Source organism: Lutra lutra, chromosome 8 (genome assembly GCF_902655055.1).
Source record: "Lutra lutra chromosome 8, mLutLut1.2, whole genome shotgun sequence".
NCBI classification, from domain to species: domain Eukaryota; kingdom Metazoa; phylum Chordata; class Mammalia; order Carnivora; family Mustelidae; genus Lutra; species Lutra lutra.
Window position 1 is genome coordinate 135,925,292 of NC_062285.1, and position 23,064 is coordinate 135,948,355.

General features: G+C 59.2%; 1 protein-coding gene across 2 annotated transcripts in view; it reads left to right on the forward strand.

The window, feature by feature from the left end:
- The window catches only part of CACNA1I (calcium voltage-gated channel subunit alpha1 I), a 116,796-nt gene extending 105,604 nt beyond the window's left edge, over window positions 1-11,192 (forward strand). The window contains exons 30-37 of one of the 2 annotated variants that reach the window (XM_047742647.1): window positions 251-329; window positions 1,039-1,160; window positions 1,585-1,923; window positions 2,152-2,298; window positions 2,694-2,816; window positions 4,334-4,499; window positions 5,702-5,901; window positions 6,857-11,192. In XM_047742647.1, the coding sequence (XP_047598603.1) occupies window positions 251-329; window positions 1,039-1,160; window positions 1,585-1,923; window positions 2,152-2,298; window positions 2,694-2,816; window positions 4,334-4,499; window positions 5,702-5,901; window positions 6,857-7,480 (1,800 nt within the window). In that variant the 3' untranslated portion in view covers window positions 7,481-11,192. The remainder of the gene's footprint in view (window positions 1-250; window positions 330-1,038; window positions 1,161-1,584; window positions 1,924-2,151; window positions 2,299-2,693; window positions 2,817-4,333; window positions 4,500-5,701; window positions 5,902-6,856) is intronic. The other variant, XM_047742648.1, reaches the window with a different exon arrangement.
- The last annotated feature ends 11,872 nt before the right edge of the window (window positions 11,193-23,064 follow it).

Here is a 23,064-nt window from a genome sequence, read left to right on the forward strand (position 1 = left end):
TCAGTGCGTGTCTTTGTCATCTCCAGGATGGGGTAACGTGTAGCTTGTAGATGGCTATGCGGGGTAAGCGAGCTTACGAATTGGAGGTGTTTGAAACCGGCAGCTCGGGGGAAGGGCTCTACCCGCATTTTGTTATTCTCTGTCCTTGTGGGACCTGGCCTCCTCCCCGGGGGAGCCGCTGCGGGGTGAAGGCCCAGGGCACAGAGCCCGACCCTCAGGCTGGCCCCACCCTGCCTGCTCTCCCCGACAGGTGGGCAACCTGGGCCTTCTCTTCATGCTGCTTTTCTTCATCTATGCCGCGCTGGGCGTGGAGCTGTTCGGGAAGCTGGGTGAGTGCCTCCTGAAGCAGGCCCAGGCTGGTGAGGGGGCAGAACAGGCCCAGAGGAGGGCTTTAGCAGGGTGGGGAGGCCGCAGACGTGGCCAAGTGTCCCTTCAGGGTCTTTGTAGTGGGGGATGTCCCCACAGCTGGCCCGCGTGGGGACAGAGGGGTGACCCTCAGCCGTCGATGCCCGCCCCCGGGATAGGTGGTACTTTTGAGAGACGCCAGCCTGGATGCAGTGGCATATGTGAGGCCTGCGCAGCAGAGCCCTGACTGGGAGCACCCCCCGCCCCCCCGCTGTCTGAGCTCCCAAGGATGACCCTTCTGGCCTCGTGTGCCAGTGCTCGTCCTGAGCCAGCGCGGCCCCAGCGAGCAGAGCGAGTGGGGCACAGGCCGAGGGCAACATAGCCTGTGCCGAGCCAGCCCTGCATGGAGTTGGTTTCAGAAAGCGGGGCTCCCTCGGGGGCTGGCCCCCACCCCTGCTTCCCTTCTCTCAGGACCTGATACACCAGTGAGGGGAGGAGCCAGGCTCCCAGAGTCTGAGTGCCAGCTGGTGTGCCCCTCCCTGAGACTCAGTTTCTCCATCTGTGGGCTGAGCACAGTCCACACACACCTCTAAGGATTGGGGACCCTGAGATGAGGCTGGGAGGCCCTGGTGCAGGGTGGGCCGGGCAGGGGACTCTGCAGTGGGACAGGGCTGACCTCTTTTCGCCTTTCAGTCTGCAATGATGAGAACCCCTGTGAGGGCATGAGCCGGCATGCCACCTTCGAGAACTTCGGCATGGCCTTCCTCACGCTCTTCCAGGTCTCCACCGGCGACAACTGGAATGGGATCATGAAGGTACCTGGGGGCGGGCTGGGGAGGGAGCCAGCGGGTTGGGGTCTGGGGGCAAGGGTCCTGACAGCTAGGGCTCCCACCCAGTGCTCCCCCGCACACGGAAGGGGAGAGCAGGGCGGCGGGGAGCAGAGGGACCTGCTTGGGGCTCTGAAGCCCAGCGCGGTGGAGATGAGCCCAGAAATAGTTCTCTGGGTACCTCTGCCTGCTGCTCTGGGATCAGGGCTCCGCCCAGGGCCAGAGGGGACTTGGGGCCCACAGCCCAGGGTCAGGGGCTGCAGGCACCGGTCCTCCTCGCCTGTCCACCCCGGGGAGGCTCCCTGGCTGCAGCCCACAGCCCAGCCTGGGCGGGACGGGGCTCAGGGAGTGCAGAGCGGAGGCGCCGGGGCCCTCGCCGGGCCCTCACAGAGCCTCGCCGCCCCCGGGGCAGGACACGCTGCGCGACTGCACCCACGACGAGCGCAGCTGCCTGAGCAGCCTGCAGTTCGTGTCGCCGCTGTACTTCGTCAGCTTCGTGCTCACGGCCCAGTTCGTGCTCATCAACGTGGTGGTGGCCGTGCTCATGAAGCACCTGGACGACAGCAACAAGGAGGCCCAGGAGGACGCCGAGATGGATGCCGAGCTGGAGCTCGAGATGGCCCACGGCCTGGGTCCCAGCCCGAGGCCGCCCACCAGCTCCCCAGGGGTCCCCGGCCGGAGCCTGGGCGGGACGGGCGGCGGGAGCGACGCCGAGGGCCGCCTGTGCCGGCGCTGCTACTCTCCGGCCCAGGTGGGCAGGGGTGCAGAGGGCGGCACCGCGGGGCTGGAGGGGGCAGTCGGGCGTCCGAGGCCTCAGGCAGAGACCTGGGTCGTTTTGAGCCCCGCCCTGCCCAGCTCCGTTGAAGGGGTGACCCTGTGACGAGGGGGTTGGGTCCCGCCCGCCCCATAGTCCCCCCCCCCCCCCCCCGGGAGCCGGCCGATAATCCCGCCTGTCCCCACCCCGTCCCCGTCCGCCTAGGAGAACCTGTGGCTGGACAGCGTCTCTTTAATCATCAAGGACTCCTTGGAGGGGGAGCTGACCATCATCGACAACCTGTCCGGCTCCATCTTCCACCACTACTCCTCGCCGGCCGGCTGTGAGAAATGTCACCATGACAAGCAAGAGGTAATGGCGGCCTCAGTGGGAGCTGGTGCCTCGTGGTGGGGGCAACATGAAGTCTGGCGGAGGACAGCCCAAGGGAAGAGCCTCGGCCCCCCTGACGAGCGCTGTTCAGCTTCCAGGGGTGCTGAGTCTGAGGGCAAGTGGACGAGCGTTGGCGTTCACAGTCTGTGACAATGAGGCTGCCCGAGGGCCCGGCCCCAGCCTAGCACTGTTCTGACCGTCACACCATCGTGTGTCCCCCACCCCCTGCTCAGACTGGGTCCCCAGTGCGTGGAGGCATAGCTTCCATGCTCAGCAAATCTCTGCCCCTCTAACCACCTGCTTGTGTCTTACTGGAGGACCAGGCCTGCCCCCTCCCAGCCCCCAGGGTGACCTGAGGCGGCCACCTCTCCCTGCAGGTGCAGCTGGCCGAGACGGAGGCATTCTCCTTGAACTCAGACAAGTCCTCCTCCATCCTGCTGGGTGATGACCTGAGTCTCGAGGATCCCACAGCATGCCCGCTCGGCCCCAAGGACAGCAGGGTGAGCGGTCCCAGTGGGCTTCGTGGGGCTGTCCCTGCAGGCTGGCCTCTACCCGGCCAGCCAGGACACTGCTTCTTCCTCGTGCACTGAAATAGAAGCAGCATCTGCTGTGTGACAGGCCCTCCTCTGTTGTTGGTCGGATGAAGGCAGTGGGGCTCAGAGAGGTACAGTGATGGACCTGAAGTCACACAGCAACAGGCCCAGCTGGGCCCCCAGGCATGGCATTCAGTAGCCTCAGCCACTCCTTGTTTCTTTGGTTATTTTTTATCCATTTAATGGGGGTTGTTCCAAGCAGGACAAACTCACAGGTGGGGGTGGGGAAGGGGGCTCGAGGCTGAAGAGGACGGAGGACGGCGGCACCAGATGCACGCACCTGCTGTGTGCCAGCCACTTGTGCTCCAGTTTGCCCGTCTTCCACTCCGGGTAGTAGGGATGACTCGGCCCCATTGAGCACCTTGAGTAAACCCGGGCTCTGAGGAGCGAAGCGGCTTGCTCCCCTCACACAGGAATGCCACTGTGTCCCTGTGGCTGACTTAGGCAGGAGAGGTCCGCCGCTGGGCTTGGGACCTCCGGGCTAAAAGGAGCTGTCGAGGGGAGGGCACTGCTTGGCCTGAGGTAGGGATGCGGCGGCCCTGCCTGTGAGAGCCTCTTTCCCCTAGACGGCAGGGCAGCCTGGGCCTCGCGCCACTGTCCTTCGGGGCCATCCTCCATCAGTCCCCTCACCGCGCTCTGTATCCCCTCCCTAATAGCTGGCAGCTCCTGTACCCCCGCCCCCCAGCCCCTTCCTGCCTCTCCCTGCACCCCTGCACTGCTCTCCCACACAGGATATCAGACGTGCTCCGCTTTTGGGGCCTGGCTGGGCCTCAGCATGTATAGTTGGGTTTATTCTGGGCTTAAAGAGCAAGTCATGGAGGTCCATCTGCCTTGAAAGGGTGCCCTGAGGCAGCTCTGGAGTCGCTGCTGGGCAGGGGTCACCTTGGGCTGCAGGGCTGAGGGAAGCCTGGGCTCAGAGAGGGCCACCAGGACTGCCAGGCAGCTTGTGGGGGCCAGACCCAGGAAGGAGGGCTTTCTTTCTCATTTATGGATGTGGCTGCCGGGGCTTGGCCAACGGAAGGGACCCGCCCACCACCCTGCTCACAGGGAGGCCCCTGGGTCGCTCCACCTGTCTTCTGATACTTTCACCAACTTGAACTTGACTTTTGCACTGGGCCTGGGTCTTTACCAGGCACTTGGCTACAGGGATAAGGAAGACCCTTGGGATCTCAGGGCCAAGCCTGGAGTGAGCAGGAAATGGCAACCTGCCTGGGACACAAGAGAGGGCTTCCTGGAGTGGGGCCCTTTCACCCGGGTTTTGGAAGATGACCATTGTTGGCCAGGTGGAAGAGGCGAGGAGAAGGCCATCTCGGGCGATGAGAGTGGCCCGAGCAAAGGCTGTGGAGCAGGGGCATAAAGGCAGCTGGGGCAGGGTCTTCCTCTGTCCCCCTTTCACCACCCTAACCCACCTCCCTTTCCCGCAGGGTGAGCCAGACACACCTGAGCCCATGCACGCAGGAGAGGTGGGCGAATGCCTCTTCCCCTTGCCCAACACAGCTGTCTCATCGGATCCAGATAACTTCCTGTGGGAGAGGGAGGCGGTCCCATCCAATCCCGTCCGGTCCTGGCTGAAGCAGGAGAGCAGCCGAGGTGAGGAGGGGGAGCCCTCACCGGCTCCCCACGGCCCCGATCTCTGGCAGCTGCTGCAGAGGGGCTGGCCAAATGCTTTTCTTAGTGTCTCTGCCCAGACAATTCTACTGAGTCCAGAAAGAACCAGATGCTTAACAGACAATAAAAGATGGGATTCTCTGGTCTGATGTAACAATGATAAAAAGATCAAGATAATACAGGGAGGTGAGATAATAATTATCTGGCAACCTGATCTAATGGGAGGTTCATGCTGAGCTCCTAGAAGCTGTGGTGAAAAGGGAAACGGGTCACATAGAGTTCTCATTAGGCAGAAGGAAAGCTGCCAAATTATTGTGATATTTTTCTAGAGCTGAATTTGAGACGTGTTTATCCACATCTTCACATGAGGTGATTTTGAACAACAGAAAGCCCATTGTAAAATGTTGGGACATTTATCCTTCGGCCCCACACTCAGCATCCCGCGTCTGTGCGCTGGGCTTGTGGGCGGAGGACAGAGGACCTAGTTCCCTTGTTCGTCACTTGGGCTCACCTTCACCTCAAGTCCTCTTGGAGGGTGATGGGAATCTGGTTCCAAGCACTAGCTGGGGAAGAGGGCAGGGAGATGAGCTCAGCAGCAAAGAGACCTCTCCAGACCCTGAGCCCACCCCAGGTGCTTTCTGGAAGGCCTGGCATCAAGCTCCTTTCAGGAGCTGGGAGTAGAGTGACTTTTCTAAGGACTCTCCTTAAAGCCAGTGGCCTTGGTGGCTGAGGTGCCAAGACCCCAGGCTTCCTGGACCAGAGTGAGGATGCAGGACCCAAGAGCCACTCTGATTGAGTAAAAGCCTATCCCCTTTAGTTAACTCTTCATTTGTATAGTCCTTAAACAATAAGACGACACAGAACAGGAACCTCCCCCCCACCCCCACTGGAGACATTCAAGTTATCCAGCCTGGGATCCCTCTTTTGAAGAGGAAGGAGCTCAAGAGTCCTTGAGCCTGGGTCTACTGGCTCCAAAAGCTTGTCTTTGCCCAGTGGCCAGGAATCAGAGCGGCTGGCTCAGTATTTCTTTCTGGCTTTCGCAACGGAGACATCAACTCTCAGAGATTTACCCACAGTCCCACAGCCTGTTTGGTAGGAAGCCTCCTGCCTGTGGGTCTAGAAGGCATCCTCCAGGGGCCCACCAGCCCCAGCCCACTCCCCAGCCCCCTCTCCTCCTTCCCCAGCTGCACCCCCGAGGCCCTTCTCCCCGGATGCCTCCAGCCCTCTCCTGCCCATGCCCGCCGAGTTCTTTCACCCTGCTGTGTCTGCCAGCCAGAAAGGGCAGGAGAAGGGCCCTGGCACTGGGACCCTCCCCAAGATCGCCCTGCAGGGCTCCTGGGCATCCCTGCGGTCGCCGAGTGTCAACTGCAGCCTCCTCCGGCAGGTATGGGCACCTCCTTATCTCCACGAGCTTTCCTGCTTGGGAGGGGGGCATCTGAGTGGGGCCTTGATGTCCAGGTGGAGAAGGAGGGGCAGGTCTGGGGGAAGGGAGGTCTGGCCTACACAGCCACCAGTACTGCACTGGCTGGGGCTGCCTCCTGGGCATACAGAGGGCACGAAGCACAGAGCAGAAAGGCTACTCAGAGCCCGCAGCCCCAGAGCTCGGAGAAGCAGGAGCTGCCCCAGCTCCCATGTATATGGTGGAAGCAGAGCTGGTCCACCAGAGCAGCTGCTGGTCCCAGCTAGGTGCCTGGCTGTGTGTGAGGCTCGGGGGCAACAGATACAAAATCCCTGCCCCATGGCTTACGCTGTACTGTTCAGTGTATGTGTTGCAGGGGTGCGAGAGAAGAGGGTAAGCCAAAGTATAAGTGCGTGAAAATCATCTATTTGAGAGTGATACCTGGCCGGGAGAACATTGCCCCAGGAAGGGACTATGGGTGGGGGGGCAGTTCTAGGCGCTGGGAAGGCAGTGAGGGGTGAGGTACATGGATGTCTGGGGAAGAGATTTCCAGGCAGCCTGGGGCCAGGGCTGAGGGGTCCTGGGGAGAGGGGGAGAGCGAGGGGAGGAAGGTGAGAAGAAAGGTCCCAGAGGGCTGGAATGGGGTTCTCAGGCCACCATGTGAGTGTGTTTAAGTAAGAGGAGGGGCGCAGGGATCGCAGCAGGAGGCCACTTCCAGTGACCACTGACAAAGGCGACCCAGAAGCTGGGATGGGTGGTGATGTAGTGGAAGGGCCGTGGGGTCCTGGGTGCATTCTGAAGGGAGCTCCCGAGGGATCGGAGGGGCTGCTGTGCCTGTGTCTCTGGGAGGGACAGCCTGCCCCAGCGGCGGAATGGGGGACACCTGCTGCGGTCCCTCAGCTGCCCCCTCTTGCCGACCCCTCCCCCCACCGCCCCCCAGGCCACAGGGAGCGACACGTCGTTGGAGGCCAGCCGCAGCAGCTCGGGCAGCCTGCAGACCACGCTGGAGGACAGCCTGACCCTGAGCGACAGTCCCCGGCGCGCCCTGGGGCCCCCGGCCCCTGGCCCCCGAGCCGGCCTGTCGCCCGCCGCCCGCCGCCGGCTCAGCCTGCGGGGCCGGGGCCTGTTCAGCCTGCGCGGGCTGCGGGCGCACCAGCGCAGCCACAGCAGCGGCGGCTCCACCAGCCCGGGCTGCACCCACCACGACTCCATGGACCCCTCGGACGAGGAGGGCGCGGGCGGCCGCGGCGGCGCGGGCGGCGGGGGCGCGGGCAGCGAGCACTCGGAGACGCTCAGCAGCCTGTCGCTCACGTCGCTGTTCGGGCCGCCGCCGCCGCCGGGGCTCCCGCCGGCCCGAAGGTTCAGCAGCACCAGCAGCCTGGCCGCCGGCCCCGGCCCCGGCCGCCCGCGCAACCCCGCCCGGCCCCGTGGCCTGGCCCGGAGCCCCTCCTGGGCGGCGGACCGCAGCAAGGACGCGGGCGGGGCCCCCTCGGCGCCCCCGGAGCCGCAGCCAGGCCCGGCGGAGCTGCAGCCGGCCGACGCGGCCAGCAAGCGGAAGAGATGAGGGCCGCAGGGGCCCAGCCGGACGCCCCGTCCCACCGTCTTTTACCTCAGGAGCCAGGGGGCAGGCAGCAATACTTTGGCCACAACCTGGGCGTCGCGCAGGGGCCAGCCAGCCAGCGCCGGGCCGCCGAGAGGGTGGGCTTGAGCAGGGTCTGGGTTCACCGAGGCCCAGCCGTGGCCGTGGCCGTGGACCCCGGCCGTGGACCCCAGCCGTGGTCCTTCCCGTGCATATACATATACATATATATATGCATATATATAGAGAGAGACAGACATATATTTATTTTTTTTACTGAGAGCTTATGATTTCCAGAAAGTGCTACAGTTGGAGGTGGGGGGATTGCGGGCTGGTGCCCAGATATAGGGCTTTTGCCGGATGCTTTGGACCCAGGCCAGACCTACCCCAGGGCGGATGGTCCAGCTGGGGCGTCAGCAGCCGAGCTCTTTGGTATGTCCCCCAGCCCGGGGCTGGGAGTAGCTTGGGAGAAGCTCTCAGGCCTCTGAAGTTACCGTGGCCGGGGAGACAGGCTCAGAAGAAGAGGTGAAATTCAGGGTGCGGTTTTTTTTTCCTTTAAAGAAGAAACGCCGCTAAGATCCTCCCCCCACGTATTGGGGTGTCTGTCTTGTTCCTGACTGTCTAGTTGTCGTGAACAGTCTTTTGTAGATGCCCCAGAGCACACTCTTAGTCAACCAGTTAGATGTCTTTCTTTAGGAAAACCAGGGGTGAATAGTCGTACTTTCTTAGGGCAGGGGTGGGGGGTGGAGGGTAGCTCCAGGGCTGGGCAGGGTCTTCAGCCAGTGGGTAGGGCACTTCCAGGGGTGGGGGGGGGGTCTGCCATGGCTTTGCCCCCCAGGGAGGCCAAGGGCAGGCATGGAGGCAGCAGAAGAGAGGGAGGGTAAAGGGTATTGAGCGGGGGCGTGCAGAAGCTTAGAAGTCAAGGGTACCAGCCTGGTCTGTGCAGGCTAGGCTCCACCGCAGGCGCCCTGGATTAATGCAGTCAGTGGTGGCCATTACATGCCACCTTTTATCTATCCGCCAGGTGGGCACTGAGCCATGGTCATTCCGGGAGGTCATGCTCCCCTGGGCCCCTGGGCAGGTCTGCTCCCCTCCAGTGGAGTTCAGGGGAAAGCAGATTCAACAGGATTCTAAGCCCAGATGGGGACACCTGTCTAGTCCTGGGACCAGCCTCGCTCTCCTCCCCCCCACCACTTTCCCAGGCTGCAGATCAGGTTTTACTCTAGCTGTGCTTCCCAAATGGGTTCACAGATGGGTATTTTTTTCGTTGAATAGTTATGCATTTATTTCAGTATTTATTAAGAAATAAACCGTACACAGAACCCATGATTTCACAGATATTGCTTAGGTCAAGGGGAAGTCTTCAGAAGTGAGTGGGTTTAAGGTCACTTTAAAGAAGCCGGTTGGGAAGGTAAAGGTAGAGGCCATTGGTCTGCACACCCACGGGGTCCTGGGGTGGGAAAGGCTGCCAGTTCAGGAAATGCTACACTTCGAGCAATAACCCGGGTCCTTTGCCTTGGTGAGTTCCCCTCAGATGGCTTCAGCGGGGCCCTGCGGAGGGGCCCTTGTCCTCATTCCCAAACCCTGACCTTAAAGAAACTTGCCTTCAGGCCGGGCTGGTGAGTGGTACTGAGGGACTGACAGCTTGCATGGGCTCTGGGGACCTTCTGGGTGCTTGGGGCCTGGGCATGAGGCAGCGAGTGACTCAGCCTTTGTGGTCTGCAGAGCCCTTCAGAGCTGGTGTGGGGAGTGGGGAAAGGTAGGTAGGCCCACTTCCCGCATGAGGAAACTAAGGCCTGGAGAAGTTGAAGTGGCCAGCTGGGGATACCTCAGTGCCCTGGAGTTCTGTAGGGGGCCAGCACCTGGGTGTGTGGGGTATGAAAAAGTGTGCCCCGTGGTCAGAAGGAGTGGGTTCAGAAGGCAAAACCTGCATGTGGGTCTCCGCTGGCCCTGTGGGGTTGGGCCAGCGTGGAGGTCAGAACTGCGTCAGCCCTTCAGCTTCTGGAGTTTGGCTCTCCTCCCCTGGAAGTGTGGATGGTGGACCGCTGTATGGACAGCGAGGAGATGCCCGAACGCTGAGCCCCCTCCCAGGATGGCAGCCTCCAGCGGGAGGACTGTCTGAGCCCTCCCTCTCAGGGAGCAGCTGGACCTGGGGTCCTGTCCTCTTCGGCTCCTGGCAGCTCCTCATTGGGGTTGGGGGAGGCTGGGCCCAAGTCCCAAGCTCCCTGCTCCTGCGAGCCTTGTGCTGCGTCCCTTGCCCTGCTGTTTTGGGACGGGGGGAGCTTCTCCAGGGAAGAAGAGGCCCCGAGTAGATTGGCCTCACCCTCCCTCCCAGCCTGGCACTGGGCCCGAGCTATCGTGGCTGGAGTGGGGGGGGCACACGCACATTAGGTGTGCAAGTCAGCACGTTCCCAGAGGGACGTGTGTGCTGGAACCAGAAGAGGGACATGGGACCTAGAAAGTCTGAGTAGAGGATCGATTGGGGTTCAAGGGTTTGGTCTCTCAACAGCGTCCATTTTCCGGGCCTGGGTGTCGTCTTTTTTAATCTGCGCGGCAGCCCCTAGCAGTGTGCATGGCTGTGGCTAGGCACAGTCCAAGGAAGTGACGTTCCCGGCGTCACCAGGTGATGGGTGCCTGGGCAGGGAACATGCCCTGGTGTGTGCGACATGAAGCCATCCTTTTACCCTCAGCCTTATGGTCCCAGAATGAGCAGACACATGGGGAGAATGGTCTAGGCAAAGGGACTGGCCCTAGTGAAGCCGGGCCGGACAGAGCGGGGCGAGTCTAGAAGTGGGATCGGCTGAAGGTAGAGAGAAGCTTGCTCTGGGGTGGGAGGGGCTGTGGTCGTGGGAGAAGGGGCTTATTCCCCAGGGTGGGTGGGGGGCTCCAGGTACTGTTCCCAGGCACTGGGCTTTGTTTCTGGGAGCTACAGGAGTTAGGGGATCCGGGAAGCCGTGATCGGCTGGCTAGGACAAGCCAGAATGAATGGGGGTTGGCTGAATGGCCCCTCTGCCCTCCTGACCCTGTGACCTGTTCATCACAAAAGCACAAATGTACCCTAAATCCCACAGATCTGGCCCCAGGGAGAGAGGGGAACTTGGTGTCGGACACCCCAAGCCATAGGCTTGCAGGGCTGTGCTGAGTGGTGGCTGGCAGGCATCTGCCCAGATGGACCCGAGACCCGATGGGGCCGTGGCCCACCCTGGCCAAATGCTCTTCCTGTCCCCTGCCCAACCTTCTTTGCCCCTGGTAGCTCCCCAAAGGATGAAGCGTGCACAGTACCAGCCCACTGGCCTGTCTTCCCCCCAGATCCTTCCCTCAGAGCCTTCTGTTTTCTAGGGCCATCTCCGGCCCTCTTTGCTGCGTTGTGTAAGGGCTTGGGGTCTTAGAAGCCACTCTTTAGCCCAGATACACGTACTCTTTTTGTCTTTGTGCAATAATCAGTGTTCCTGGTGGAGCCTGGCTTGGCTAGGGCCTGGGGAGGAGGCAGAAGCTGCCACCTCCAGGAAGCCCTCAGCCCGGGCCCGCCACCGTGACTATCACACTCCGAGTGGCTGTACAGTTTCTACGGTGTGAATGAACTTCCCTCCTAGTTGCTGACGGCGCTGGTCCCTGCTGGCCCAGATGGCCCAGGCGTAGAGAAACCAAGTGGCAGCTGCCACCATGTTGTTTTGAATAAAAACCCAGAAGCCTATTTCAGAAACTTTCCGTGTGCCTGTGCTATTCTTTCTTTCGTGGGGTGGGTGCTGAGCTGGGGGTTTCCCGGGGTGGGGTGGTGAGAGGTTCTCCATCAGGCTCCAGCTGCCAGGCTTAGGGTGTCTAGGACCTAGAAAACTACCCCATGGGAGGGTCCTCTCCCGGCTGGGGTCTGCTGGGCTGGGGAGGAGGTGGAGCCTAGCTCTCACGCTCTGGTCCTGTGGCTACGATGCCGGGCTTGTGTGGGAGGGTCACACAGGAGTAATTCATAGTTGACTCACTCTTGGCACTGTTAATGAAATTCATATTCTAGGTATTATTAGGATTCCCTTGGCTGCAAAAGACAAAAGCCCAACTTGAATGAGCTTAACAATAAAAGAAAAAAGCCAGAGAGAGTGAGAGAAGGAAAAGAAAGAAGAAAGAACAAAAAAAAGAAGAAAACAACTTAGTGGTTTGAGAGATGGTGTTGGCTTCAGGTATAGTCGGATCAAGCGCTCCAACTATGTTACTAGGACACAGTCTCTCTTCGCCTCTTGGATCTGCTTCCCTCTACATTTACTGCCCTCCTCTTCTAGTGGTCACCGGCAACCCAGGCTTAGGGCCTGTCTACCCATCCCCCGATGGATGAAAGCTTCCCTCCCTGACCGTCCAGCCAAGTCCATGGACTCTCATCGGTTGGCTTGGGTATGTGCCACGGAGTTGCCACGCTCTGATTGGCCAGGCCTGAGCACTGGGATCCAGGGATGGGGGTGACACTCCTGCCTAAGAGCAGGAAAGGGACAAAGTGCCCGAGGAAGGTTGCCGTGCACTTGCTGGGAGGAGAGAATACACGGGGGCTGGGGTTTTGTCCCTGGAAAGGGCTGTTGTCATTGCTGCCCTCCTAGGTGAGGCCAGAGGCCCAGAGAGGTCCAGAGAGTGGGCATCAAAGGGCTGTGAGAGTAGAGCATCTGAGCTGGTGGCCAGAGGGCCTGCCCATCCCCACCACCTTGTCTGGGCCTCTTGTCCCCCTTTCCCCCTTATGTGTCCTTTCTCTCCTTGGTGGCATGGCTGGGCAGGGACACAGGGACCTTGGGATGGGGTATGACCTCCAGTGCCGCACCTCCATCTCTGGGGCCCCGCCCACTCTGGAGAATGGGGTGAGCTAAGGCTACCCTTTGTCCTCTCGCCCCTGTGCTCCCTGTTTTTGCCTCGTGATCCCTTTCTGGTGGCCGCTGCTGCTCTCGGAGCTAATAGAGAAATCACCATCCAGGTTCCAGAGGGACCCGGATGCTCCGCTCAAGGTGACTGCCAGCCTGCTCAGAGCCTTGGGCTTTCCTGCCCCGGGTGTCTCGGGGGAGGCCGTAGAGGCCTTTCTACCAGGATAAGGGGGCATCTGCCTCCCTGGAGAGAAAGCCGCAGGATGCCAGGAGGGAGGGCAGAGTGGGGGCTCCTGAGTGTGGGCCCCTCGCCTGTTGGGATGCCTGGGTCTGCGACAGCAGGCCTGGCCAGAGCTGCTGGACTGCCTGCCCTCACCCAGACAGGGACCGTACCCCCATTTTCCCAGGAGGAAGCTGGGCAGGGCAGGCCCTCTACAGAGCAGGCCAGGGCCCGAGTCTGAGTGTGGCCCAGGCCTGTCTGAACCACGAGGCCTGGGGCAGCCAGCGGCCCACCCTGAACTTCAATCCTCAGCTGTGAGGCCTGGTTTCGCTGCCCAGCTGGCGATCTCGGGCCTAGAGGTCCCTGTGGAGCCCTGGCTCCTAGGGAGCCCCCTGGCTCCAGCCCCTCCTCTCCCAAACCTTTGAGACAGAGCTGCTGGCCTCCCCCACCTGGTGCCTCAGACTCCACGTATCCCAAACGCTGGCTGACAGCCAGGCCTGTCCTCGGCTGCCCTTCCCCAGGCCCTTGCCTCCCTCTGAGGGTCCCCTGTGTGCCGCCCAGCCTGCAGCTCTACCCCCAGCCCACGCCTCTCTTTCTGCCTGTCACCGAGCCCAGCTACGAGCCACGGGGAGGGCCCAGGTCTGGGTCAGGAGAGGCAGGTGTGTGGGGCCCCGCTCAGCTGATGGACCAGAGGCCTCAGGCACGCTCTGGCTTTGTCCCGTCCACCAATCCCTGTGAGGACGACAAAGTGACTAACGGCAGCTCACAGATCCTGAGCCAGCTGTGGGCTGGGGCCACAGAGGAGATTCCGGCGTGGCCCTGCCTTTGGTTCTGTCCACATGGGCCACACTCAGGGGGCTCGGGCCCCGCTGCTGGTGGGACTAGTGTTGGGGGCCACAGGCCTTGTGGTGGTCGCCCCTTGGCTGAGTGAGCACCCGTTTACTCTCTCTCTCCCAGCTCTGCCTAAACACTGCCATGGCCCTGAACACCTGAGCTTGTACCCAGGGTTCTGTAGGACCAGGACCACCCGCTATCCTCTCCTGTTCCCTTTCTCCCCTGCCCCTGGCTCTTTTTTTTTTTTTTTTTTAATTTTGTTTATTTATTTGACAGAGATCACAAGCAGGCAGAGAGGCAGGCAGAGAGAGAGGAGGAAGCAGGCTCCCTGCTGAGCAGAGAGCCCGATGCGGGGCTCAATCCCAGGACCCTGGGATCATGACCTGAGCCGAAGGCAGAGGCTTTAACCCACTGAGCCACCCAGGCACCCCAGTAACTCTTAATATCCCTTCAGACCTCATCTCAAATGTCACTTCTTCCAGGAAGCCTCCCCTGCTGCTCCATGGCTTTCTCTGCTTCCTGACTGAGTCCCAGCCTCCCGACAGCGCCCACAGCCCCTCCTCCCAGCCCAGAGCTTGGTGCCAGGCCGAGCCTCAGCAAATGTCAGCTGCGTGCTTGTGTTTTGGGAGCAGAAGAGACTTTGAAAACCAACTAAACCCGTCCCTCATTTCTCTACCTGAGGCAGCTGAGGTGCGGAGAGACAGAATGGTGTGCTCTGGGTCACACGGGGAGGCAGTGCAGGGGTGATCGTCCCCTCTCGGGCCCCCGGGGGGGAGAGCGCTGCTTTGCTTTCCTCTCCCTTACCCGTTAATAATGGGATTAAAAGCAAGTTTGCTGCCAAGGAGAGAGAACGACTTAAAAAAACAACGACCCGAGTACTCTGGAAGGGAAGGACAAACTTCAGCCATCAGCACTTTTTCCTTTGACCTGAATTCATGAATTTTAATCAAATACGCACCGGCACGTTAGGCAGTAATGCATGTACCATTATGCAAAGCCACTATTATGGCTGTAATGAGAATCAGATTCTGACTCGGTGGTGGCCTTCCAGGAGGGAGGCCTCCTCTGGTTGCCTGCGCTGTGACCTCAGATTGCTGTTGCCATGGGAACGCGGCTGCCTTGGGACTGCGTGGATGGGAGGCTGGTCCTGTGGGGAAGGGCGCAGCCAACAAGGCTGTTTCCTGGACAGAGGCAGCCCAAGGCCCAGAGGACGGTGGACAAGCCGCCAACCAGAGGCGGCAGGGTGGGCAGACACGGCAAAGCCACAGGGCCCGCAGGTTCCCCACATCCTCCGCTTCCCCTCCTCGACTGCCCCTCCGGGAGACATCCCTTCCGTCCTGCAGAAAGCATTGGTTGAGCATGTAGGTGCAAGGCTACGTGGGAGGCCTGTGTCAGGTGCTGGGATGTAGTGACAGGTCCCGGCCCCCATGAGCCGGCATCTCAGCACGGGGGGACGTTTAATAAAGAGTGAACAGACACATGAGCAATTCCGCAGCCTGGGAGGGACTGGGGGAGGGGGAGGGTCCTTCCACCCGGGAGGTCAGGGATAGCTCCCCAGGAAAGAGTCCTGTGAGCCAAGGCCTGAAGGAGGAGAGGGACACAGCCGTGCAGAGGCGTCAGTGAGCCTTCAGACAGTAGGAAGGACAGATAACGTAGGACTCATGGTTAAATTTGAATTTCACAGTTAAATTTTATTTTATCATTTTTAAAAAGATTTTTATTTATTTATTTGACAGACAGAGATCACAAGTAGGCAGAGAAGCAGGCATAGAGAGAGGAGAAAGCAGTCTCCCTGCTGAGCAGAGAGCCCGATTCGGGGCTCGAACCCAGGACCCTGAGACCATGACCTGAGCCAAAGGCAGAGGATTAACCCACTGAGCCACCCAGGTGCCCCTTCACAGTTAAATTTTAAACGGCAAATAATTTTTTAGTGGAAGTGTGCAATACTGGAGACACATGGACACCAAAAAGTGATTTGTTGTTTATCTGAAATTTGAATTTTTGTTGGCTGAATCTGGCAAGCCCATCCGAGAGTGGAAGGGACCTGCCAGGGCTGCGGGTGGTAGAGGTGGGCTGCACCCCACCCACACGTCTGCCCTCATTGCCCTGGAAGGCTGCTCATGGTCTCCCTGCCAGTTTTGACCCTAGGTCCCCTTTGACTCTGTGCCTGGAAACGCTCTCTGACCCTGTCCCTGCCTGCCCGACCCAGGTGAGGCTCCCTCATGGATGCTTTGGGCCTCCTCGTGCCCCCAACTATCAGCGCGGCTTCCTCTCCGTCCCCCTGACTTCTGCCTCCTTCACCGGGCTCTGTGGTCCTCAGCCTGCAAGCCCCACCTTTGCCACGGCGGGAAACATCCTGCCCCTCCAGGCTGTCCCCACGCTCTGCTGACTCTCCCTCAGCAAATCACTGTGTTTTTGAATGAGCCCCGTATATTTTTGTATTGGGGTAAAATACACCTCAAACTTACCATCGTAACCATTTTTGAGTTTACACTCAAGAGGCATTCGTGCTCACACCCCTGTGCAACGGGCACCAGCATCCATCTCCAAAATTGTTCATTTCTCCCAGCAACTCCCCGTCCCCTCCCCCGCCCCATCCCGCTTTCTGTCTCCTTGACCTTGACTCCTGGAAGTGAAATCACCTGGGGTTCGTCCTTTTGCCACTGGCTTACTTCACTGAGCATCAGGTCCTCAAGGTTCACGCGCGTCAGACCGCGGACCACGTGTCGGTTTCCTTCCGTCTTTCGGCTGCATGATCACTGGCCCGCGGCCGGGCCAGGTTCTGGTTCTTTGTTGAGGGAAACACCTGGGGAGTTTCCGCCTTCGGCTGCGAGGAGTCAGGCTGTCACGCTCACGGTGTGCAGATGTGGGCTTGAGTCCCCGTGGGCAGGGTTTTGTGTGCACGGCCGTGAGTTGGATCGCTGTGCCACACGGTCAGTCCCTGTCCAGTCCCCGTCCAGTCCCTGGAGGAGCTGCCCTGCTCTTTCCGCAGCTGCTGCACCATCTTCGAGCCCGTGCAGCCCCTCCTTTGGATGTGATGGTGGGCAAGTACTAGGCAAGCTCGTGGGGAGCTCATGGATGGGATTTTTGGCCGCCTCCCCTTTCCATTCCCCTCCCTGTGTTTTTGACACTCTTGTGCCTCAGGAGCTGTGTGTGGCTTTCCCTGATGGTGCTCGACACCTCCTGGCTTTTATTTCCAAAAGCCCATAGCGGAGAGGAGGAGGAGGGAGGGGAGGGGAGGGAGGGAGGAAGACAGATGGGAAGGGTGAGGCACACCCAGCCCCTCCAGCAGACGAGCCCTGAGCTCCACGTGGGTGGGGACTGGGTTGTGGTCTGACCCGGAAGGGAGCATCCTCCTGGCCAAGAACCAGCAGTCTAGAAGGATTGAGCCATGGAGTTCCACAGGCTCAAGGGGCCAATGATCCGCCCAAGGCAAACCCTGGGTGGTGGGAACAGCCCCAGGAGTGACTGCATTGATTCTGGGAGAATAGAGAAGTGGTTCTTTATGCTCTGAGCTCCTGGGCTGAGACGCCTCCCTCCACACCTGTTGTGCTCACGCAGCCATCCTGAGGTGGGTGCGGTGCCCGCCGGGCTGTGCCCTCTTCCCAAGTGATCAGGTCTCCGTTCCCCCTGCGCAGCTGCCGGGGGACCCAAGCCAGCTCCTGCTGTGAGTGGCAGGGCAGGGGGCCAGCTGGCGGCTTCTGGGGTCTCGTTTTCTTCGGCCAAGATGTAACCCCTGGAGGATGCGGCAGCAGGAGTCCGGTGCCGGAGGGAGGTCCCCCCAGGGGCTCTGTTTCAGTCTCTTCCTTCCCTTGTCCCTCGGGCTCTCTTATGCTCACTCCTCCCTCTCTGTCTGGGTGTCTCTGTCCATCTGTCTCTCTGTCTGGTCCTCTGGTCCTCTGCTGCCTTCTCTGGCCATTTCCTTCCTATTTACAATAACAGAAAGCACAGCTCGGACTGAACCCCCAGTCCAGGCTCTCCGAGCTCGCAGTCCCCGGGAGGGAGCCTGCTCTCCTACCCATTGAGGCCGGGGGCAGGTCACAGACTGGATCTCATTCTGTGCTCTGTTCTCACATGGTGATTTGTGTCCTGCCTCCTGTGTTTCTTGTGAAGGTACGGGCAGTTGGGACAAGAGTCATCAGCCCATCAGCCCACTGAGTGACCAGGGCCCAGGCCCGGAGTCACCCTCTCGGGGCCAGTGAGGGGACAGCCCTCTGTGCTGGTGCTGACAATGACGAGCAGTCTCCTGGACAAACAGAGTCACCAGGACTTTCCAGCTAATAGCAGGAGGAAGTGAGCACCTCACCCCTGCCCCAGGGCACCCCACTGGGGTGTTCCCCATAAGCACTTCTTCCTGAGGAAGGCAGAGGCAAAGGTCGGGACATCAAGGCTCTGGTCAGCTTTGGGCGAGGGAGGAGCAACTGCCGGTGAGGCCGGTGAGGGACACAGACCCAGGTCGGGCACCGTGGTCTTTTCCCAGAGCTGGATGTACGTTTAGAGAGAGCTGCCACGAGGGCTAATCTGGCTGGTAATGGGCAGGCCATGGTGTCCCACTGAGAGAGTTGTAGGCAGCTGCTCGGCCAGTTGACAGCAGCCACGTCTGCTGGTCCCCAGGCTCCAGTGTCGTGCCCTCCTGTTGCGTGTGGGCTGGACTGGGTGACTTCTTCCCAACCAATAGCAAATGCAATGGGGGTCACTTCTTCCACCAAATGAGGGTCAATTCTCCCACCTGAGCTAGTTCAGCTCCGGGGATGTCATTCTGAGAATAGGCCACAAAAAGCTTCTGGCTTTCACCAGACCGGTCCTCTATTGTCCGATGTCACTTTCTCTATGTTGTGAGTGGCCCTATGGAGAGGCGACCCGGCAAAGAATTGAAAGGTGCCTTCCTCTGGCCAACACCCTGGGGGGATGAGGCCCCCAACAAGCCTCGGGAAACTGAGCCTGCCAATAGCCACTAGAATGAGCTTGGAAGCGGGTCTCCCCCCATCGAACCCAGAAGCGACCCTGCAGCCCCAGCCACGAGCCGGGTACAGCTGTAGGAACCCGAAGAGGACCAAGTCAAGCCTTCAGAAACAGGGAAATCAGAAATGTGTTGTTTTAAGCAGCTGAACTTTGCAGTGATTTATCTTGTAGCCGTTGGTAACAGATCTAGGTACACACTGTACTGTATTACGGGGTCACGTCTTCAAGTATGTGAAATGCTACTGCAGACAAATTAATGTAGGAAAAAATCAGAACAGTGGTGGCCTCCTGGGAGTAGAGGTGCAACTGATTGACAAGGGTCATGAGGAATCTTTCCGGGATGATGGTAACATCTTCTGTTCTGACGGGGTCTTCTGCGACACGGGTATATGCCTTTGTCAAAATTCAAATGACTTTCAAGATTTGTGCATTTCATTGTCTGTAAATTTCACATCCAAAACAGCAAATGCTAAAGGATTTAGGGGAAACTGGACTGATGTCTTCAGTTTGTCTTGCAGCGCATCAAAAAATAAAATGGCATAATGGGTGGATATTGATAAAGCCAGGATCATCCGAAGGGAGCATTCAACCCTTATAGTACATGGGCGTTCACTAAAAATCCTTCCGACGTTGCTGCGTGTGTGAAATTTTCATCGTAAAATGTTGGGGGAAAATAATTTATTTAACAAATACAGAGTGCTTCGTGGGAGAAAATTCAAATAGTAGCATTGTGGCTGGATAGTAATTGTAATCAAGGTCGGTTTTGTGCGAGACACCCAGTGGGGCTCTTTCATGGGCTTGACATCATTCTTAGAGCTGGTGCACAGGAAAGCAATGATGCATCTGAACTTACAGATGGGGAAACTGAGGCATGGGGGAGCCATTCCATCAGGGTCATGCGGTAAGCAAGCGGCAGAGCTGGGATTTCCCCCGGGTCTGAGTCCTCAGAAAGGTTGAGTTGTGTCAGCCTGGGGGTGTCCTTTCTCTCTGTGCTTCAGTTTCCCAGTCTCTGATATAGAGATACAAATGGCCGGGAGGCACTGTTTGGCTCCGCCTGTCCTCCCTGAGAGGCCGGACTCCTTTCTTCCCGGTCAGTGGCTCAGACACCTGCCCGGGACTCCTGGGTGCCTCACTCCCATGCAGTGGGGTCCCGCACGTGGAGGTGAAGCTGCCTCACCACCCACTGGGTTCCACAGGGCCTCACCTCCATCTTTCCTTTTGCAAGGACGAGGCTGCTCAGGCCATTCGCAGCCTTGACTCCAGAGGAAACCCTTGGGGCGCCTCCTCCTGAAAGTATCAGGGAGGCCCTGGAAACACTTCCCGGCATGCACCAGTCCCCACAAATATGCATTTTCAGCCCATGTTTCGTCCAGTTCAGAGAAGCAGGAGAGGATAATAGCATGACCCATGACTCTGATGTTTCCCTCCACCCCACCACGCCCCCAGAATAACATTCATTGTTATGTGTCCCATGTCCTCACAAGCCTCTCCAGGCAGGGACAGAGGGACAAGAGGCCCACCTGCAGGGCTGACCCAGGGACCGGAAGCTGGTCATGCACTTCCCGTGTACCTGGGGCTTCTTGGCCCTTCACCCTCACGTCAGTCTGGAGAAGTGGGTGTCACTGTTCCCTCTTCTGTGGTCAAGGAAGTGGAAACTCAGAGAGGCAGAGCCTACCCAGAGCCTGCCCAGAGCCTACCACCAGGACTCCAGCCCTGATGAGCTAGTGCGGAGGGCTGGGTTCCTTCTAGCTGGCTCTGCGGATCGTAAGTAGACTACAGGGGAAAATAAACTATCCTTCCCAGGTGTCTGTGGCCTTCTGAGTATTCTTAACAGTCAGTTCATGGGCTAACCTGTGTTCACAGCTTTCCCACTGCTCTTTAATCCTGAAAACCCAGAGGCTCTACTCCAAACTTGGGTAACCAGAGGAGGGGGAGGAGAAGTTTCCTTCTGGAATGTAGGGTGGTGACCAGAGTAGGTCTCCATGAAGTCAGAGGCTGGTCCAGGCTGTAGAGAATTGGGAGATGGCAAGGACTCTGTGCGCTGATGGGCTGATGGGATCTCCACACCCCGCGCCCCAGTGCTCCATCGGCAGCCATGGATGGAGCTGGGTCCGTGATTCCCACCCTCAGCTCAGGCTCCCTCCCCGCTCTGGGATTTACATCCTGGAGAGCATGGGGCCAGGAGAGGAGGGAAGGAGAAGATGATGGGTTTTGAAGTGGCCCTTTGTTTCCCCAGAACCTGGCCTCCCGGGTGGGTAGCCGTGGAGTGAATGTGAAGTGGGCACAACCGCCCAGTGTCCTGAGGCCATTTGCGATGCCAGGGACAGGCGTGCACAACCTCTCTGCCCCTCTCAGCGGGGCTCTTCCCGGAGAGAGGTCGGGCGGGCTGCCTCTGCCTTCGACTACCTTCCATTCCTGCGGTTCCCAGGGCTGCAGGGGCTGCTCGGATATTTAATTTTGGGTTGGTGGGAGTCAAGCTCGGGGCGGGGGGGGGGGGGGGCGGGTGCGACATTCCAGAACACAATGCAGAATTCTCAGCCTCTCTCCTCAGCTCCACCCTCCCTTGCCCCCAACACTGCCTGGTGGTCCTGTCCACTCCGCAGGCTCACCGGGGACTGTCCCAGCTCCCCGCTGTTCTCCCCACTTGAGCAGGGTCTCCCACCCTTCCTTTCTGTCCTCAAGTGTGCAAACTCCCGGATCCAGCCCACACATCACCTGCCCTGAACCTGTCCGTGGGATCAGACAAACCCCTGTCTGGCTCCCACGGCTTTCCTCCTGTTCCTCCTCTTCAGGACGCTCCGAGTTGCCATCTTATAAGTGAGTGACAATGAGCTGAAGGGACAGGGACAGCCCCTCCAACTCTCGAGACCGTGGTCTGGTCGAGGAGGCCGGGCAGCAAGTGAGAGAGGACAGTGTGCCTATCAGCTCCCAGCAGGGACCCTTCCTTGTCCCTGTGGGTTGTACCTCGCCGAGGGTAGGGGTCCCGATGCCTGTCCTTTGGCCAGCCATGTCACTGTAGACCCTGACCTGGGAATGTCACCTGCTGCCAGACAAAGACTCCAGAAGCTGCTGTGCAAGGTGCCGTGTGTGGAGATGAGGTTTTCCAGCACAGGGCAGGCCTCGATGCACTGCCAGCTGGGGCCCCCATGACAGGTGGGCTGTGCTGCCCCAAGAATCCCCCCTTGTTCTTTGCCCCCAGTTTGCTTGTTGGTATCGCTGGTCCAGCTGGACAGCCTCTGGAAGCTCAGCCTGAATGGGCTGCTGCTTGAGTGGCCACAGCCCCTGACCTCAGTCAGCCCCACTGTACCTGTCATTCCCCTTGTCCTGGTATCCCCTGTGTCTGCCTCTGTGTCCTCAATACCTAGGGCTTCCTTGAAAGCCAGGCCACATCCAAGTGGTCTGGGGGCTCGGGGGCCAGACCCAGGGCCAGACCCCAAGTGCTGACAAGGCAGGGAAGGGAAGAAGGACCAGGCCATTATCCCCTCGACAATGCCAGTGAGCCCCCCTGCCTCTGTGACAGGCAGTCCTGCCTCCTGGGAGCCGGGCCAGATTAAACCCTCAAGTCCCTAAGCTCTGAGAAGATTATGTGTATAATGGCGAACTGAGGAACAATTATAAGTGGGACTTGAATTCTGAGAACGTGGTGGCCTGGGGTGTTAGTGATTCCTGCTGACAGCTACTGTGCCTAAACCCCCCAGTCCTGCTCGTGTATCGTCTGCAATGGCGGACGGTCCCTTCAGCAGCGACTGGGGATGCGGACGCATCCGTTGTGGGGCTCTGCCGTCCTCACCCTGAGCATCGTGTGGGAGGTTTTCCAGGGCTTGCCCTGAAATGGTCACACTGGCCAGAACACAGTCATGTGACCATGCGTAGCTGCAAGGTGGGGACCTGGGATAGGGTCTAGCTATGAGCCCCAAAGGAAGAAGAAAGTGTCTGGTGAAGAGTTCTGCTCCAGTCAGATCTACTGGGGACAATGGGATGGGGAGACAGAACACTCTCTGGCTGGAAAACACCAACAATGCAGGAATAGTTACCACAAACCTTATTCAATGCACACCTAAGTTTGCAAGGAAGGAAGGAAGGAAGGAAGGAAGGAGGGAAGGGAAGCTCCTGAGAACCAGAAAGGACTAGTGAGCTGACCCCAGAATAGGAAGCAAATGCTGACCTCTGGGGACCCCGAGGCCTTTGCCTGGAACAGGAGCCTAGAACCTTGGATTTTAACTGCAACGCAGGGAACTGAAGACCTTATTTGGTCTCGAGCTCATGAATGATTGAGAGTAGGAAGTGAGCCCCTCCCCTCCAGCTGAGACCATTAAGGTGATTTGCACAATGTAAGGGACACCTCTAAAAACCAAACTACCAGCAAAGAAAGACAAGGACACTCATTTGTCCTGGCATCTGCAGTAAATAAAGACACATTCCTTCCTAAGAGTGTGTCAATGCAGGTTGACCTTCCCTGGGGACAGGGGTTCAAATTCATCCACTGAGTGGTCTAGAAAACCCCAAGCCAATGAATGACTCTGAAGTGGTGTTGGGTTGGCAGATTCCCCTGAACATGGCTGGGCCACCCTCTCCTCTTCTGGGTCCCCCTGGGTCCCCGAAGTGCAGCATCAGTCTTGCAGTCTCCAATTACGAAAACCCAGAGGCCGACCATCTGTGATGACTCACGGTCAGCACACACCACACCTGCAAAACTAGATCAAATACTTCAGATGTTCGAA